Raw genomic sequence first — 21,153 nt, 5'->3', positions numbered from 1 at the left:
AACATTTTATAACAGGATGAATCCGTCCCTGATGTGGATGCTAATCATCTTGGCGAAGGGTGTCTGAAATTGTCGCCCCATGGCGTAACTCCCGAGCTCAGCAACCCCTGCGATTCACCCTAACGGCTCGCTTAACCAAACAACCTTGATAAATTATGCAAAAATCAACAACACTACGAAATGCATCTCCCATGCTGCGGCTGGGACGACACGAGTCTCCTGTTACGGAATTCCAAACCTTTCCGCTTTTGATTTTACGTCGGACAGAGCGCGAGCATAATTTTATCTCACAAATGTATTCGAATTAATGAGCTATATAAATATATTTTTTGGCAATAAAAAAATAATAAAAACTACGTTAATAAATTATTATAGATGATGTATCTATATTTAGTGCAAAACACATTGTAATTAAGAAGTTAATTAAGAACAGGAAGGAGGTAATAAACGAAGCGAGTGATTTCCAGAATAATAATTTCAAAATGTACCTAAGTAGCCAGTTATCCAAAAGTTAAAAGCGTATTATAAATAATAATTCCGCAGCTCTTTATGATTGCACTTTTTCTGATTACTGATAAACTCGTCTAAAATTCAGTGTTCATCGAATAAAATTATCCGTTCGTTCGGGGAAAGCCGTGAACGCGTGCTCGTACTTGCGCACAGAAAAGAGAGAATGCACGTAAAATTACTTTACAACCTTTTACAGGATGGCCGCTACATTTTGCGTATTTTATTAAAAAATTCTGACGAAATATGATTTTATTACGGTACACGCGGCAGCTGTGTTTCGCCGTTAAAGGCTTTCGTGTCATTCGTGTATCGACGCGCGCGCTGTAACGCGACGCAACGCGTCGCGACGCGACGCGACCCGTCAAATCCGCGAACCAATAAATGAATATAACCCACGCGTGAGAATAAAATCCGTTGCTAAACTGCGCAACAGGTGTTAGAGGTTATTGACAATCTTTTCATCAGGGGATGACGGTGTTTGTGTGATATCTCGTCGAATATCGGCGCCGACAATTTCCCAGCGCACAAAGTCCGGCCCGGTTCGCTGTTTATTAAACCAGATGTCATTTTTTTTCATATTCAATTCTCTCTCTCTCTGCACTCTCTGCCGGCTTTGCCGGATTCCGCCTGGGCACGAGCACAAAATTAGAACAGTTCACCGTACGTCGACAAGTACGTTAATTTTAATTTTTGTCGAAGCGCGTATTGCGCTTAGAAAAATATTTTATTCGATTGTTCTATCAATCAAAATTTTGGTTAAAATGTATCGAACAAAACTATTCAGTTGGTATAAACAAATATTTTTGTCACTTAAAATTATTTGACAGAACAAAGCAGAAAAGTGTATTTCTTAGAAAAAAGTTTTTGTAATATAAAACAAAGTACTTGGTTGCTGTTCCACAAATACTTTAACTAAACAGTTTTGCTGAAGGCGCTAAATTTTATTTCTTAGTACTGATACCGAAATTCTTGGAAAGTGTAATAATTTTTTTGAAAGCACCAAATTTTATTTCTTAGTACCGACGCCGAGATTATTGGAAAGTGTAGCGATCGATCCTAATTAATCATACACGAGGAAAAATAAATTTTGTTCATTTTGTTTAAAATACTATATAAATTGTTTTACAAAATGTATAAGATATTCCTTTGATTATCAATATAAAAAATAAAGAAGTAAAAATTTTTTTTCAGGAAGCTGTTTCGCGGTTCTAAGATTGACTCTTAAGATCGGCTCGAAGAAGGCAGTCAGCTGAAAGGTAAGAATTACTTTTTCGTAGCGATCGTTAAACTAATAAATTTAGCGAGGTGCACTATAAAGCGCGGATACATGTATTGATGCCGCGCAGTCTGGAAACCGTCGCACTGTTTCCAATACGATCCTCTCTAAGTGCAAGTTGTTCGTGGCGAAAATGGGGTAGTGTGTATCTTCAATCACGGGTATTCCCGGCATCTCTCCCACTCTCCATCGGAGGGTCTGTTATCAATACCAGCGTCACGCTCTCGGCATTGTGTCGCGGTTCGGTACCGCCGCGAGAAACAACGCGAACAACAACAACAAACAACAACAAACTAGACCGCTGTGAAGTCTGCCGCGCGCTGTCCGTACCTACCTACCTACCTCTACCCGCGACCTGCTTTTCCGACATTGTCACCAGACCATCTTCAGTTATCGCGCCGATTTATAGCCATGACAGTTTCTATCTTACTCGCTGTACGTTCTCTCAATGAAAGTTTGCTGTCATTTTATGTAATTTTGCGAAGACAGGACATTTAAAGCAACTATACGTAGCTTAGAAAAGTCATAATGCTTGTGATTAAATGTAAATTTTACAAGCTAGCTTTCAGTAGACTGTATACCTGAATACTTGGACGGAGACGAATATGTGTAACATACCCGCGCGACGTAACATACTTGGCAGTAATTACATGCAGATTTAAATTTTCAAAAACAGATAGCAAAAAGTAAACGAGTCTCATTAAAGCGTATAATTGATAAGTTACTCTTCTAGATACCTTTCGTATTATTTAATTGTGTGAATAATGATATAACCGTAAATAATATAACATGACATTTAACGGCTCAGATTCCATGATACAAACGAGATAAATCATTCGCATTCTGTGAAATTATGTCAGGTGAATTGCAATAGCTTTAGTATTTTGGCAATTTCAAATCTTAGATAGAAAGGACCAAACGATATTGGATGATGTGGATTAATATTTGGCTACGTTGTGAACAAGAAACGGACGCGTCGAAGCTATTCGAGGGCGTCTCAAGCAGGAGAATAGGAAATTATGCTGAGCATGATGAATACATCAGAACAGGTCGGCTTTAGTCTGGTCTTAGGAGTAGGTCGAATCGATAACAATAACTACATGGACATCTATACTACTACCATACGTGATACCAGAGATTCATTTACGACGACGGGACTCCGTCAGTCTCCTAGATGTAGCATGTTTTAACATGCAATGCGTGTTTAAAGATGCGCGAAATATATACGATAGCTTAGTTGAATTAAAAATTAAAAAAAGAACTTAACCGGCTCAACAATTTAAAATCATAAATAATAAGAAAGAGAGCTAACGAGCCTGACTAGGTGTTCTTGTCAATAATTACAATTTAAATAACTTTAATAGGTTTTCTAATAATACATAAAAATATAAATATAAAACGTTTCGACCTTTAATGTGATCCTCTTCAGTGGTTGACAACTAATATTTGTATCAATCACTGAAGAGGACTACATTAAAGATCGAAACGTTTTATATTTATATTTTTATGTATTATTATAGAAAACCTATTAAAGTTATCTAAATTGTAATTATTGACAAGAACAACTAGTCAGGCTCGTTAGCCCTCTTTCTTACTATTTATTAGTTAAATTAAATTCTTGTTTTTAAACATAGTATTTATTACTTGAATTGATTATTTATTATTTAGATTTTGTAACGAAACAAAAACTATGTAGTCTTCTCTTAAAATGAAAAACAATCGCCGTGATGTTTTAAGACATAATTTATAACTGGCTTAATAGAGCACTTATATGTTTATGTCATTTGATTATTTCGGTTTACACAGTTAAAATTAAACCCACTTAAAGATTAAGATCAAGACTAGCAATGATAAGTTGATTATTAGATTGTAATACTAAAAATACATCATTTAAAAAATAAGAATGTTATGTTAAAATTAGTACGAAAAACTAATAAAAATATCTTATAATGGAAACATTTAATGATTAATTTTAACGTTGATATGGAATTGAATATTTTTTCATAATTATTTCAAGAGAGATTATAAAAATACAACTATTCCATTATTAACAATTAGCGTCGTGGAATTTCCTGTCATTGAAAGGCGGAAAACAGACCCAAAGGAAGCTAATGAATTGTATCGGGAAATAAACCGATGTAAATTGGAAAACACAACGTGGGTCAGCACGCCGGGCGACGATCGCCGAAGTGCGTCGCGGCGCAACCGACGGGACTGCCTCTCTCCGGAGAGCCGAGAAACACCCACGCTACGCGTGGAGCGACAGAGAGAGAATCCGTCTGGATGGAGACGGAGGATCACCCCGCGTGAGTGCCGCGATAACGCGCGCGACGAGGACACTCGGTGCTGGAGCGACGAAGAGGTGGTGGCCGTCAAACGGAGGGAGACACCGCCACGGCCGCTGCGCGACGTCGACGGGAGCGAGACGCCGCGATGGTCCTCGCAATGCGCCGACTCAGTAGCCGCGTGCTCGCCACGGCCGGAGGGTTTCGCGGCTAAGCGGTGCCGAGCGTCGCACAGTCGCGACGGCAGCCACCGGCGCGCGGTTACCCCCTTTTCTTCAAACCTGCACACGCAACCCCGCACCGCTACGTTCGGCGCACGTTTTGCCTGTCTCCACGACGGCGAGGGAACGTTGCCCCAGGTTGCGAGAGAGAGGGCGTCCTCCGCGGCCGCCCGCCGCCACCCCCCTCCGGCATTCATCTCCGGAGACAGAGAAAGAGAGAGACAGAGAGAGAAAGGGAGGAGGAGAGAGAAAGAAAGAGAAAGAGGGAGAGAGAGAGAAAGAGAGGGAGAAAGAGAGCGGCGTCGCCATCGGCGTCTTCGGAAATCGGTTGCCTCTACTTCACCGAGGCAACAGCGGCGTCCGATTCGGCATCGTTCTTTTGACGTCGCGGCGGTGCACGTGGCGCGCGCGGCACGCGGTGCTTCGAGAGAAAGACAGATAGATAGGTAGACAGTTAGGTGAATAGGTAGCGAGCGCGAGCTAGAGAAGTCGAGAAGGTCAAGACGAAGACAAAGAGGACGAGGGGAGAAAGAGAGAACGCGGGAAAGAGAGAGAGAGAGAGAAAGGGAGAGAGAAAACATAGAGTGGTACAGGAGGAGGAGAGAGGTGGAAAAGGGGTAGAGGTGACAGAGAGACAGAGAGCGAAAGGGGGTGGGCGGGAGAAGAGAGGATAGAGGCGAAAAGAAACGGAGAGCACGAGGAGCTGCGTCCCGACGGAGAGAAGAAATCATCAAAGAGAGTCATACGGAGCCTCATATCTTCCTTCCGTTTTTTTTTCTGTCAATCCTATCACCGTAAAGAAGGACGGAGGAACCGACGGACACGAGTGAATCGACGAGGAGGAAGCGGGACATGCTGGAACCACGCTGGAGACCCGTCCAGGTAGCCTTATTCACCCTGCAACACTTCTCCAGTGCACTGCCTATGTCATCTGATTGAACTGCCTGCCTGCGTGCAAATGCTCATTCATATAATGCACCTACGTCACATAAATATCCTCTGCTGTTTTTACCTCTCTCTCTCTCTCTCTCTCTCTCTCTCTCTTTCTTCTCTTCTCTCTCTTTCGTGTTTCGTCCAATTTGCTTTTTCTCTCTTTTATTCTCCACTCAATCGTTTGCTTGCTTTGCTAGTTGTGTTATTTTTTTTTGTCACCAACTTCGTACGTTTCTGACGCTCTTTGCATCGCGCTGCAGACACTGGTGACAGCCACGTGCCACCGGCGCTCCCCTTCGCACGCCGCCGCTGGAATTTGGAGTACTCCTTTTAAACGCTTCATCCGTTTAACCGCGCATTTTCACGATTCAGTCATCGACTCTTTGTTACTTTCCAAAGTTTCGATCGCGTGGAACCTTTATTTACACACTTACTCTTGCGTCGCGATTAATTTATTAATTTATTGGGAATGCAGATTTATTCATCGGGACAGAAATTTTGTTTTTATTGAACGCCTTTTTATTTTGAGTGTAACTCCAAATTTGCGTAGCTTTTTGTCTTTTCTTTTCATCACTGTTATATCATAGATTCAAAACCGTGACATTGTTTATATGTAGTTTAATAATGCGTACAAATATAATTTGACGTTTCAGTTTTTCTCCTCTTTCCGCTCTCTTTTTCTCTATCTTGCCATGACCTGTGTCAACAATTCTATTGTTGACACAGGTCATGATTTTTTGTTGTAATGTTAATTCGAAACATTTAGAATTACTACCGCTATTTAATAGACAGCTAGATTTTTATTCTTTCGCACATTTTAGAAATTGTATTATCGCTGTGTATTTTGAAATTATCGCTAAGCTTAGAACATCCAGCGCGTGGTACGATTCCGTGCCACCATTAAATCTTATAAATTACGTTATAAATATAGACATTCGAGATTAAATAGAAACATAAGAGTGCGGACGGTGCGCGGAGATCGGCGAATATTTCGCGCGATTTACTTTAATCGAATTTAGGTCGTGGCAAAAATAGAAAGGACGTAAATGGAGATTATGGCGCGGTACAAACTTCGAACTAATCGATCACCATGAAGAAAACGCGCGTTTCAACGATACCTGTCGTCTCTTATTTAATCACTGTCAATCCGACGATTCGAAATTGCATATAAATATTATTTACCTAATGCCCTCTTTAGTCCTTTCGTAAATTAGCGGGTTGAGCAATATGTTGTTGCCAAAATTGTGTGGATGTGGAAATAGAAACGTTATCGCGTTATCGCCAGTAAGAGTTGCCAAGACGAGATGATTTAGCGCATCCCTCTCTGTAATGTTAAACAAATTAAATACGACGTTACCGTTAATGCAGACAAATGTTCCTTACCCCGAGATCTCCTGATTGATCCTGCACTCCATCGGGGCCCGGGGTGATATTCGTGGAAATGACACTTTAACGATCGTGACAAGACAAATAGGTGCGCCGGACAACCGGAATGGTTGGTCAAATAAATCTCACTATACCGGCCTAAGATTAACTACATTCGGGCTACTAAATACGTACCTGCCTCGGTACAGAAATCTTTGCGCGGTGTAAAGAGCGCATTTTTGCCGAAAATAATCTTGGCAGAGGTGCGCCGCCTTTGAAGCTGCCTGGAGTCGCGGGGTAATCTAATATCGTATGAATCATCGTGCCATTGGCTGAGGAAGTCCAACGACTTGTTTCGAAACGCTTCTGACAACCTGACAAAAATTCCTATTTCGTGTTTCATCGTCTGTCACGCAACGCCTGCATAGCGTTCATCGGGGGCCTTTGCTACCACGCGAGTAACTTCAAACAAAGCGATCAAATGGAGAGATCAGTGATCATTACTTACGTTTGTGTGAATTATGCCCGAGCTACTTTGATATGTTGACTGCATCGAAGTAACGATCGCCCGTTTATAACTTCCGTTAAATCCGTTTTCGAGTTACGCCAGTAGATTTATTAATATTATACGTACAAAATTAGTTACGATATTTAACATGTCTATCTAAACAACACGTGCATTAGAATCAACATCTGCGAATTATAAATCGAACTTGCTGTATGTATGTTCAACAAGAAATACATTGTTTTTATTTTTTTAATTATGACTGAAATTAACTTTCAATCATGACTTTAGAAATTTTTCTCAAAAATATGGACGTGAAGTTTTGAGCTTATAAGATTAATGTTATCATTTTGCATGCAATCGCAAAATATGGAAAACGATATTATATTTTTACTATACTATTTTTTAGATATAGGTTTTTGGAGTGCAATACATTGAAGCAGTTAAGATATTCTCCTTTGACATAAATATAAATTGACTTATATATAAATGATTCTCTTTCTTTAATATCTCTGCTTTCTATAATACAATTGCGATATTATTGTCGATGCAGCTTTTGTATAAAAATATTGTACGAAACGTTTGCAAAATGAACTTGAATTTATGGCCAATGGTCCTTTGAATTTAACAGTGGAATCTTTTCACTCCTTCGGACGAAACATCAGAGATGGCATCGTCGCGCAATCGAAAGGGTGAGACAGAGGGTGACGGCAGTTACGCTTCAATCGGGAAACGCGCCGTGTTACCTGGGAATAGGGGTGATTTTTTTCAGAAGTGTATAGCCGATAGAGATAGTCGGGGTGCTCCCGGTCGCGGCTTTGTGTGGGTGGCTCGTTTACGAGACTGTAGAAGTCCCGGGTGGTGTAGTAGGTGGAACACCAGAGACGGAGGCGGTCCTACCCTGCTTGGGGGCGTTAAAGAAGTAGGTGGGGTTGGCCACCCCCGCGCGTCAACCCTTACACCCCGCGTCTCCGAAAGCTCAGTGTGCCCCCCCGGATCTCTTCGATCCCACATTCGCCAATCAGCCGAACCATCCCGTTCTTTGTCACCCTCTACCTCTACGACGAGGGCTGCCCGGCGCGGCCATCTGGTTGTCTGGCTTTCCTTCGGGTGACCGTCGATTTCTTCAAAATTCAAAGATCAGCCTCTGGCGAGTGCAGGAGACGGAGCGGAGACAGGCAGCAGTCGAGGCGAGCGTCCGACGGACGTACCACGAAGACCGCTGCGTGTTCTCCGTTGTCGTACGCAGCCGGTTGATCGATTCTTCTGTGTCCGTTGGGTAGTTGGTGTTTTGTGCGCGATATCGGCGTCTTGGAGAATCGAGCGCGGGCTCTCTTCCCGGCTCTCCGATGACACCCTGGCCTGGGGTGTCACGCCTTCTTCATGCAGTCGCGTCGGGACGATCAGGCCGACCACGGGGAAGAGAGTGGTGTGCGCGTCAATCGTGATATATATTTCGCATCATCCCCGCCACCTTGGCTTCGCCCATTTTCTCACCTCCTCCGCCGCCAGTTCAGACGTACGTGCCGAGTACGCGCGCGGTTGCACACATCCACGGTTGCATATACACGAATACGGAGTGCAACGAGAGCCAGCACAGCTGCGGCGGCATAGCCCCCCCGTTTTCGCGCTTGCTTGGCACGGCACAGCATCCCTCTTCGGCCACTTCCGGCCAGGCCAGGCTCCGCCCACTTTTATATTAATCACGTCTTGGTTCGCTCCTGGCTTCTGTTCTCCATCTTTCTTCCCCAGTGAGCGATTTCCTACCGCGGACGCCTGGGAACCACACCTTTACCCGTTGGCTTATTCATGTCCCGGGCCTTGCGACGCGGGCTCTCTCTCCCTCTGTCTTCCCCCCTTCGTCTCGCCGTCGATCTCGCGGAAATACGGCGACGATGCGCTTTAGACGTGACGGTGCAAGGCTGATGGAGATATTCACGTAGCTGTTCGCAGACAAGCTTGCGTTGGCTTCTCCGACGCATCAAGACGTATAGTTCAATTAATTTATATATACGGCGAACGGTGGTAACAATGTGTTCCGCAGAAAATGACGTAAACGAATTAATTTTCCGCTTAGAATTCACACAACTCGATACTATTTTCGAATTCATCGTATTTGTTTTCACATTTCGATAATTTAGCCACGCGATACGTTCAATCATGTTATATATGTATATCATCATTCTTTCAATACCTTCATTGACGCATTAATTGCAAGTAGCTCGTTGATAACTTTTTAAGATAAATATTTGCAAATATTTTAACCCTGTTGAAGATTGCTGCTCTATGCGCATGGTGAGTCTCTCGGCGAGAAATGAATCGCAGCGAGGCGCAGGTGAACGCAACGTTCGTGTGTTCGATGCCGTAGTAATGAATAATAACCTGTTATTATTACCAGGTCGAGCAATAAACACGCAGCTCGCAAGCGCCGCGCTCCCCTCGCCGTCGCAATAAGCTCGTCACGCATAGACACGACATTTGTTTCCCGCGCGAGTGGAGTGTGCACAGGCTATTACGAATGCCACCTTCCTCCACCAACAGATATTGGTTCCATTGTTGTACGTTGTGTATCGTGACTGCTTCTCCGCCGCTTCCGCCGCAGTCGCGACCACTTCGCCACCACCTCGGCCCTGGGTTGATATTCCACCTCGTGTCCCTTCGCTTTTAATTTCTCTTTTGACAGAAACCCCCGCGCACCCTCCTCACTGAGCAGCGCCGCCGATAACGGCGCATTGTATTGTCGAGATAGTTCGCGACGATTCTATACGTCGGGTACTCAAATTCGTTTCCTGCTTTATCTTCGATACACCCTTTTCATGGTTGCTGCATGGTATAACGTGCGTATCATTTTATTTCGACGATAATTATTTTCGTGCATCAGATTTGGAAAGCCTAACGTTTTTTTTTATATATAAATTAGAATGGTTTTGTAACTTAATTTTTAAGTGGAAAAAAAACGAAAGGGGAAAAGAGATCCGTACCTGTTAGTAGGTACAATGTTAGCATGAGATATCCATCGTTACACATTCTATGTCGTGACCACTGTTTCCCGACCTACCACACCTTACTGCTCCCTTTTTAACGCCGCGCAGCAGGTCTGTTGTTTTCACCCCGAAGATCTTAATCATAGCGTGCTCTGCCCCGACTATAATACACATTACTGGTAAGCCAGACCGAGGAATTATTCTAAAGACAAAATTGCAATGTTCATGAAGGTTTATCGTGTTCATCCCGCTCGATTATCCTGCGATTTTGCTTTGTTAGAGCTTCTGATGAAGATTGAGCGAATTGTTACCGAGCAAAATCGTTGCGGTGTAATGTTGCATGATTATAGGAACGCTATTTCTATTGTTACACACCTTCCTGGTGACGAAAAACATTAAAATATCCGGCAAAATTTTTATATTTTATTCGTTTTTTTTTTACATTCGAAAGAGGATATATAATGATTTTTATATCCAGAATATAGCAATATGATGAAGGGCGCGCCAGGCGAAAATATGTTGTGTCGCGAAATTGGCATTGTCGATGCGAATCGGCCGAATTCCTACAGCCCGGTTCATTTTGTCGCGATAATATGCATTCCGTGTCATTCCGGCGTCGCGTGTACGGCAATGCATCATCGCCCCGCTGCGACGGGTATTTGTCAATAGAAACAGACATCGACGCCGCAACCGCGGCAAGTATACGTCAATATACATAACGGCCGGCTGTTGACTTGTTACGTTGTCGCGTACCGCCGATGATTCGATGATTTGCCGATCCGTGACTGTCCCGTGTCAAATATACCCCGCGGCCGCTCTCGCGGGCGCGTTAACACGGAAAACGCCGGGCCGTTCATTTGCGATTGGCGCACTAACGCGCGTCGTTACATTAGATTATCAATCCGCCGCGATTGTGATGCGCCGCCGATTTGTACTTCGACTCGTCATGCCGTGATAATGGCCCCTCCCCTCCCGCCCCTCTCTCTCTCTCTCTCTCTCTCTTCGTCGCAGCGACAATTTCGCGAATGTCCGCCTACTCAGCGCGACACGCTCCCGCGAGTGACCGAATTTTAGCGACGCGTTTATGAATCAGGTCGCCCTATATGAATCCTGCTTGAATATCGAGCACATTTGATTATATTAGTAATTTAAATTATCACGGTATTTTGGTATCGCGCGGTATCAATGCCGGTTAGCAGATGGTAGCTAAGCTTAATCAATAGCCCGATCACAATTTGAAGAAAATATATCGCGCGATATAAGCAAGAAAAGCGAAATACGTGTACGTACATGTATAGTTTACTTATACACGGTACGCCACGTGTAAATTCTCCCGCAAACGATATCGTAGAAGGTGTTCAGCGCACTTATTTCACCGCGTAGATATATCATATCCTATATCATCAACAAGTTTGCGTCGTGTGCAAACCGTATATTGCCGAGAGGTAGTTTCGGCCCATTCGAAATATCGCGTCTAATATGCGGCGTTAAAAACATAATAACAATGAAATGGCGGGGCGGCCGTTATGTTGTCAGGCATCGGGCGATGATTCGTCGATCCATGACGGAGCCGTGTCAAATGTGCCCTCTAGCTGTTCCCGTGTGCGCGCTTCAACACGGCCGGGCTCATTTGCGATCGGCCGCACTAACTCGCGCGTCGTTACATTAAATTATCATCCCCGTGATTCTGATGCACCGGCAGTTTGTACGGCGACTCGTTATAACACGATAATGGTTCTGCGCTCGTCTCTTCGCCGCGATTAGCGTTAAACAGACACCCGTCCACGCAAACCCGTGGCACCGCTACGCGTTTGACGATGGTGACGTCAATAACTGATGTATCTGCCGTTGGTGAATCCTCATTGTGACAGGTTACAGACTGTTATGGCCGCTCGACAACGACACTAATAGCCGAATCGAGATTCCGCTTCGATTTCGAGCTGGGTGTGATATTCCCGTATGTCTTTGGATTATCAATCACCGTGTGATATTCGTCTTATTATTGTTTAAGATAATCCGCTCCTATAGCGTGTGGAAGTATTTATCAATTATGTTTTCGGATACATCTGTGTATTTTTGCAATTATACGTAAACATCTTTCATTGCGCGGCATTTTGTTTGCGATACAATATGCCCGCATCGCAGAATTGTATCAATTTTTGAGATGATTGATCAATGGGAGAAACAGTCGTGTCAGACTGGACGGTCGCATTTGAAACAAAAGTTGCGGGAGATCGCCGGCGGTTCATATTTCGTTCGGGCATCGCCTGTGTTCTCTCTTTGTGTACAAACTACGTAATAATTGATATACGATGGGAACGCGAACACACATGGGAGAGGTTTTAATATGCCGGCCGCGCGCTTCCAATGTCCAAGCGCTCACCAGGATCTCCATTATGGCACGGGCGCATTGCAAACGAGATGCATCAGGAAGCGCGCGACCAATGCAGAACCGGGTGGATACTGATCGGCTTTTTTTTTAAGTCCAACCCCGGCTGCGCTCGCTGCCCGCTCGGACATCGCCCCCGCCGCCGCCGCGCGCCACAAAAGTCGACAAAGTCGGCAACCCTTTTCCCGGCGTCCCGCAGGGAACGTGAAACGCGCTTTGTACGTCGCGATTTCGCGTTTTCGTTCGTCCGAGCACAATGACGAGGGCGGTCGTCCTTTTCTACTGAAAGGAAACCCGTAATCTCGTGTAACGGTATACTATCGGAAGACGCGGCCGAACGCATTCGCCCAGGAGCGCTATTAAATGACTTGCGAGCGATTTTTTGCGCGCCGCATCGTCGACGACAAAAATACGGAACGCTGGTTGACTCTTTGCTAAGCGAAAAGAGAATCGGACACCGAAAGACGCTTCTCTCCATTCCATTTCGAATTGAAAATACAGGGAAACTTCATTAGCAACGTTTTCAACGTTACTTTCCACGTTAACTCGGCGTATTTAATACCGAAAGGATTATATCGTATTTATATTAATCTATAATATAATGACGGATGCAACTAAAATTCTATTCATTTCATTAATATAATGCCCAAATTCCAATGGAAAATTTATCTTTAATATAATTTTGTATTATAATTATTAAACGGATTGGCATTCAAACATCGACAAGTTATGCGTGTACATGTCTAATGTCGGTAAATTAATATCAATGACACGATACTCTATTTCGATATTTATGTGTGAACAATCATCGATAATCTAATTAACTTTACGGATCGACAAAATTTTATATCGCACGTAAAAATGAGTAGCTAAAAAATGCTGTTTCTTTAAGAATGAATATGAAAAGAAGAGAAACGAGGGTGAGAGTATTTTGACCCTTTGTCTATGTAAATGATCTGTATCTGAATTCACTGCCCCGTTGTGTACCAATTACTACGGAGATACGTATGTAAAGGGGATGGTCGATGGTGCCAGCGAAACATAAACTGCGATAACCGTCCGTATCTCCTGCCTTATGGTCGGATTGGTCTGACGTGAGTAGGTCAGTTTTCACTGCCGAATACCGACTGCAATCGGGCTATATCGCCCTAAGTGCTAATAAACGCACGGATCTTATGAAGTGTTCTCTAATTTCTGGTCGAGATAGCGATCTCAAGCCTATTCTCCAAGAGTTATTTGTCGTAATAAATAATAAACCAATATTTTTCAAAATCTGAAGTACAATACTGGAATTCATTATAATGGAAGAAAATTGAAGATTATCTAATGAGATGTTTCTAATGTATTTCGATTTGAGAAATAATAAGAATTTCATAATGTTACTAATAATATTTTTCTTGTGGATGAGCATAATCGAAGAGTTTTATTCACACAATTTGTCTCTCTAATTCACTCTTTAATAATACAAAAGATCAATGTGAATAACTTAATTTTTCACGAGTTTTTTCTTCGATATTAACTGTTTCAAGAGACAGATTTAACAAATTATATTTAAACATCCATAACAATACAAGTTATAAAACGAAATGATATACATTCCTTCACACATTCTTTTATTATCTTAATTTTTAATGCCTGTCTGATTAGCTGTGATTATTATAAAAATACAAAGCTCTTTTGGTGCTTTAAAGAAATGAAGGTTTAATTTTATCTGATAAGAATATCCAAATTATGGAAGAACAACATTATAGTGTCATACATTTTATTTCTTTCTTTCCGAAAGTATAGATTTTTACTCATAAAAATTTCTGTGTCAACCGAAATTGTGATATCATCAATACCTGCATTATTATGACAATGACGCGTGTACACTGTTACGGCATCGCTCGCCGCACCACCGCGTGCTTTTCTCAGGCTCCATTGGAATAGGAAAATCGGTCGTGTTGATACCGCTATTGAAACAGCCGATCATTACGCACTCGTTCCGCATTGGTCGCGCTTCCCGATGCACCTCGTTGCAACGTCACCGGCATAATGGAGAGACGCTGCAGGCCGCCGCGTGCCCTGGTACCGACGGCATATCAAAATGCAGCTCGGCCGTGTTTGAATTCGCGGTTCCATCATGAATCAATTACCGCGCGGATTCGTACACAACGGCGAAAGCTCCGCGCGTGAAGGATGAGGAACATAAAGGGTGGGCGCATTCGCATGCATGGAGGTGAAGGGAAAGAGCCCCGCGTGTGTGCGCGCCGCGTGTGTGCACGTGTGTCGCTGTTGCACACGCGAGATCGCGCGTCAGCCTCCGCTCCCCGCGTCCCTATACCGTTGCCCGGTTTCATCGTTTCTGCACGAATGCACCGCTATCGTCGTACACCGATCGTTTCTCTTTTTTTTTCTCCCGCCCTCCTTTTGCGCGCCCTCCCGCCTTTCCCTTATACGCGTGCTTCCTTTCTTTTTCTTCCTTTTTTTTATTTTATTTTCCTACGATAATCATCCCATCCAACTTTGCCCATTCGAAACGATGGCGCAAGTTCGTCGAAGTCACGCCTAGAGAAACGCGGAGGATTCCGAATAAAGCTGGGCTCTTTATTTCCTACGAACGTAAACGATCCTTCGTACAAATGCCACCGCGGCTGTTTCGAATCGTATTCATTTGTTAATCGATGCATGCACGGTTGCATAATTACATTGAACGGAACGGCAACTATAAGTTGCAGATCATTATTACATTATGCACTTCTTGCGGAACAACTGGCATCAATTGTGAGAGAGATTTTCTTTATCCGATAAAAAGATTATTCAGATAAAAATATTTCGTTTCGACTGTATCATCTAATTCGAAACTTTCATATCGAACTCTATTAATTAATTGGTCTAATTTACATTATAATAGCTGTGAAAAAAACTATTTTCTAAAAATTACTTTCATCTAATTGTTAAGACATAGCACTTTTTAAGAGCATTATTTGACAGAAAATCGGTGGCTGATATGTGAAAAAATAACTGCTAAAGTACGACATGATTAATATATATCATAGGTTGCTAAAGCGAAAGCAATATCGTATCCTATTTGTGTTGTGCTTTAGCCTTAGCCACATATGACATTAACATATTGAACGTGGTATTATTAAACCAGACGTTGCTAAAATGGAGAATAGACATTATTGTTATGCCACAAAACGCAGAACAACATAAGATGTATCTTTCCACTTTTGTTTTAACAACAGAATTAATTATCATAATAAATACTGCATTATTGATTATTAAACAGAGAAATAAGTAACACGTAAAGAAAACATGTGGATTTAATAATATATGTAAACATGTTATTTCTCAGAAATTTCTCTTTTCTCTCTCTCTCTCTTTCTCTCTCAGATCTCTTATAAGTATAAAGTTTTAGAAAATTGAAAAACTTTAATCTTTCAAGTTAGTTTTTAAAGAAAGTTACTCTTTTAAGCATAATGCTCAAAGTACTATATTTTAAAAATTAAGCGAGTGAAAAATTGCATAAATATAGAGCTTACAGGTATACAGATTACCAAGTTTCAGCGCTATTTAATCTGATGTTTTATATCGATCCGTCATGTATTGCTTATTTATAAAGATTGTTTGTGTCTACACGTCGTTCACTTGTCATCCTTTTAGCAGTGAATTCTTGGAAAGAAAAATTCTATTCTTATCTCAGTTTATCTTTTTTTGAATACACAGATTGTCGTGAGTACCTGGTTATGCAACACGCCAGTCATCGTAGCCTAAATTTAATTTAAAAGAGTTGAGAAGCTAAGAACAGTTGTTTTCGCGCGGAAGTGTATTTATAACGATAGACTCGGCTCTAAGTCAACCATTCAATTTTTGAGCGATACACTTTTTGAGAATTTACACGAATCAGTTTTTTACTTTAGTTTAGAAAAATTAGTAATACATTATACATATACATATAAATACTCTACATTGAAACCTGACAATTCTATCAACATTATGTAATGTACATCTGATTCTATTAATATCAGGTTTATTATGTGTTCTTTCAGCCAAATTATTTTTTTACTTTTGATGAGAGAGAGAAAGAGAGAAAACTTTTATTATAACATAATTTTAATACATATAGCGCATTTTTTTGTTGTTTCGTTACTTATATTTTTTGATATTAAGACTTTATATCTGATCTCAAATTTCTTAATATTTTATAAACTGTCTACATTTTTAACATTTAAATCTTATTTATTTTTTCACACATATACATATATCTATATTAATTTAACTATGCATATAATTTTTACTTTATAAATTCTATATAGCATAATAATAATACCAAAAGTACGCGATATTTTACTCTAAATTTATGAGTTGACGTGTAAAATAAAAAGTTTAGCTTGTACATTTATTGCCCGACACGAGTATCATATGATTCGTATGTTATTTTTTATCGGTAGATAAAAAAAGAAAACGCGTTCGTACTAGAAGAACTTAATCGTGTCAGCAATCCAAATGGATGACAACATCGGCCTGATGCAGCTTTGTATACAGCGATAAGAGAACGTTCAATAAACGACTAAATAAATAACAAAGTTGCAAGATATTCTTACCACTTAGCATTCTTATCTGTTTTCAGCTACGTTCGCAGAAGAGCGCATTGCATATGAAACCGGTATTCTTGCTCTTGTGCAACTATATTAATTCGTCTTATCATAATTACAAACCACAAAAAAATGATAACTTTTGCATTTTAATCGTAGTAGATGTTGATCATTGCTCTACGGACTTAAGATAACTCGTCGCTTATCGGAAATTAGTTATCGAAGAGATGTTTATTGATTATTTATTTACAATTTAAATATATGAGTACCTCACTCGCCGTTAGGTTGTATCGACTGTATGCGCAGATATCATTGCTATTAATATGATACGGGTATCATTTACATAATGTGATATTTTTGGCAGTAGGCTTTAATTAGAACAGCTTTTTAATTGCAATGTTGTTTACCACACACTTTTTCCCAGAATAATTTAAGAAAGCTGACTCCTTTTGCACTAAGGAAAAACATATATAAATGCAAAATAGCAACGGTTTGAACATGAATCGAATATGCTTCTATCATGTCGGGATTATAATACCCGTGTTTATGTTCCGTCACACAGTCGCATGTATCTGACGTCAAAATTTTACGTCAGTGGTCCGGCAAATAAAGACGGGGCCGCGGGTATTATACTCATTCGCGTGCATTCTGCGAGCGCCATATAAAACCGTTGCATCCAATCGCGGAATAGAAATCCATTCGCAATACCCACGCGGCTCACTTTAAATTCCTCGAGGCTCGAGCGGTCTTATCAGTTTGTCGACACCGTCTACCAGCCGCGGTAGAAAGAGATCTCAGAAGTCCTGCGGAGAGCAACACGGCGTTTGTGATACACGTTCGAGTCCGCTTTGTTCCCACACGTCAGGCCTTCCTCTCCGATGAACTAAACTACGTGCAAATTTCTGACAGTCTTCTGGAAAGTGCATCTCATTTGCATCTCGCAACTGCATCAGACGCGCATCGCTTATTTTATGTCTCTATACATTACCGTCGACGACATAATCGTTGTCTCAGACGCGCGTTGACCTTAATGAAAGACTCGCTAGAAAATACGGTTTACGGCTTCGCGATAATAGAGATAATAACAATATACTGTGTAACTCTACAAATTGATATCTGTGAATATCTGCTTTTTTTTCGCGTTTTTTTATCGGATAAATTTTACTTCATATTTATCTTAATATAAACGCGAAAAAATTTTTGCTGAAAGTGAGCAAGAAACGTGCAAGCGACGTTTCATGGATCGCCAATGTTCTACATTCTCGTGCTTGTGTCTGTGATCAATCAGGATCCAAAAATGTGTTTCTTCATCGGCTGGCGCGAAGGCGGCATAAAAATTCCTAATTTATGAGGTGAAAAGTCCATTAAGGTTTGTTCATCGACCATAAACTTTGCTAAAATTCCCATTTCACTTTAGTAAAAATGCATTTCATTATTGAGATCATTTAATTCCAATTTTATAAACTTATTATGGTACATATGATGCTTTTTAAAATAAAAAATATTTAATATGAGTTGTTATCATATTTTCTTGACGATAAATTGTTCGTCGTTTTCAGCTATTTGCTGCTCCTCAATATTATCTATAACAAACACAAGTGTTATTTGTACATTTATTAAGAATTTTTGTAAAGACATTTAGATGACGTTCAAAGAAATAATGTATCCTCAATTCAAAAATTTTCGTGAAACATTATTATTAACATTTTATTTTTATATAATGTATTATTATCATTAATTGGTTTGATAATAAATTTGACAATGAATCTGTTACATGTAACGAATTTTTTTATCGGAAAGAAAGGTTTACGAAAAAATTTATAAGAATGTCGGAATATATTTAAAATTCACGAACAATTCTAAATCGATTCTATAACATGTTTATTTCGCATATGACGAAATTGAAAGTAGCATTCTATGAAAAATAATTCGTCGCTTGTAGACTTGCAGAAAAAGAAATCATCGCTTATATTGCGCTCTTATCTGCGCTCGTTATTGTTTGCGCAATATTGTTTTGTTCAAGATAAGTATTTCCCATATGCCTATTGTGCTGCCAAGCATATATCTGCTTGACTCATTTGGTTCAGAAATTCATTCTAAAATTACCAATGAGCTCTTATACTGATTTACTTCCTGATTTGATGGTTGAAATATTCCACGTTTTATGAGCATAAAAGAGAAACATTTTTATCTTGTATTTTTTTTAAATATTAAGTCCAACCTTGTCCGCATCTCTTTCTCTTAAACCGCCAAGTCCTTCTGTTAGGTGTAGCGTTAAAAGAATTTTGCGAAGGTTAACGTACCGCTCGCGTCTTCGTGAAAAAGCGTACAAGTGTACCCGGAAACGTCACTCCAGCCGCTCGCGAGGAAGGAGGGAAGAAACGAGCGCGCGATCTGATCGCGCGCTCCGCTCCGTGGAAACGAGGCGAACGCATCGTGGAGGAGTGCACAGCGGTCGCGGGGAGAAACGGGCGGGAGGGGAAAGATGACATAATCCCACTCTCGCAATTTGCGAAACAGATTTACGCGTGGGACGGGCCCGGCGCGGGCATTTATGATAATGTGTAGCGCGGTTTACTGGACTCGATGCTCTCCATGCGTGCGAGTGTCGTACAGCGTCGTTCAGAATCAGCCGCCGGCGATTTCCTGCGTACATTGATGCGAGACGCGTAATACGATACGGTTAACCTCGTGTTATTCGCGTTCAGTTCGGTGCAGCATTCCAATGACTTATCGATCGTGATATCTTCAACATACATTACAGATGAATTGTATTTGCAAAAGTCTGTATATAAAAAATAGATAAAAAGATTATGAAGGTAAAAGTCGATATTTCTCGCCTTAATTTGAACAATAGAATTTTGTCAGAAAAAAAAACGTTATCAAGTGAGTAGTACGGAATACATGTCAAACTTTTTTTTATCAAATTCATGGATTCAAATGTTGGAGACGGTCAAAGAAGTAAACTTTAAATTTCTATACTTATGATATAGCCACATTAATTATATTTGTCGCATAATTGTAAATTCGATCTATCCGCTATTAGATTACAGCGACAATAATCGCTCATCGATCAATAATGAGCTATCATGATCACGGCGATCGAGACGGTCCACCGAATTAATCTAGCCATCTCCTCCGATCACTGTCTGATCTGCCCGATTCCTGGACAATGCTATATAACACGTGCACAGATAAATCCGCGATCACACACGCGGCGGACACATATAAGCGTGATGTAGTTGCTTCGCCGGTGAATCCTACTTAACGCCGTCCCTGATGCCTGAGCTGACGCACACGTACGATGTATGTACGACACGCGGGGCAGGGGCACCGGGATAATCGCACAAGACGATTGGTAGCTTCCTGTCGGTCACGTGACCGGCCTGCATCGCGGAACGGCGACGAGCGCATGGGGCTGCGGAGGATGACATTCGTTGCACTCACCCGGTGTCATTAACTATGTCCGTGTGACACACGACGGAATTAACGTATGCATGCGCGCATTTACTAATTACAATCGATCAGGGGATTCGTCGGGAACGTTTAAGCTAAACTTCGCGACGCGCGACGTTTCCCGATAATCGCCGTCGCTAAATTAGCGGGTCACTTCGGTCAATAATTTGACGCTGAAACTCTCTGGCTCTGGCGATATTCCGAAACTGTTAAAAGCATCCCTCCTCCCCTCCTCCCCCCAGGTCAGGGGATTCGAGAAAGTCTCCTTTTCTCGCCGACGTTCTATCGCCGCGAGAGAATTCTCCGATGCGGAAACTGTAGCTCTGGGCAGCGCAATCGAAAATACGCGTTAGACCGTCGATCGCGGGCGTAATGTTTCTCGCGGCACCCTTAAATCTCGAGTCGAAGCGAAATATGGGCAGAGTAGAAACACTACTGTAACTAGGTGAGCATGCACTCGGAACACTCAGCACGTAAGAGCACTTCCTCCTTTTTCTCCTGTCTTTCCTCTCATGACCCATCCCTCTTCACACACATGCCCTCTTCACTTCGCATACGTGACACTTTTCAAAGTACAAATAGAGTTTATTACTTCTGGAAAAATAATTTCATGAAATCAAGGAGTGTTATATAATTGGCGTCATCACAGCGA

General features: G+C 41.5%; 1 protein-coding gene across 1 annotated transcript in view; it reads left to right on the top strand.

The window, feature by feature from the left end:
• The first annotated feature begins 5,084 nt into the window (after positions 1–5,084).
• LOC105453394 (forkhead box protein P1) overlaps positions 5,085–21,153 on the top strand; it is a 292,226-nt gene continuing 276,157 nt past the window's right edge. Inside the window, exon 1 of the mRNA XM_011695317.1 lies at positions 5,085–5,174. Within this exon, the coding sequence (XP_011693619.1) occupies positions 5,145–5,174 (30 nt within the window). The 5' untranslated portion in view covers positions 5,085–5,144. The remainder of the gene's footprint in view (positions 5,175–21,153) is intronic.

This window comes from Wasmannia auropunctata, unplaced genomic scaffold, assembly GCF_000956235.1.
Source record: "Wasmannia auropunctata unplaced genomic scaffold, wasmannia.A_1.0 LD336000.1, whole genome shotgun sequence".
NCBI classification, from domain to species: domain Eukaryota; kingdom Metazoa; phylum Arthropoda; class Insecta; order Hymenoptera; family Formicidae; genus Wasmannia; species Wasmannia auropunctata.
This window is presented reverse-complemented; position numbering and strand designations above follow the sequence as displayed.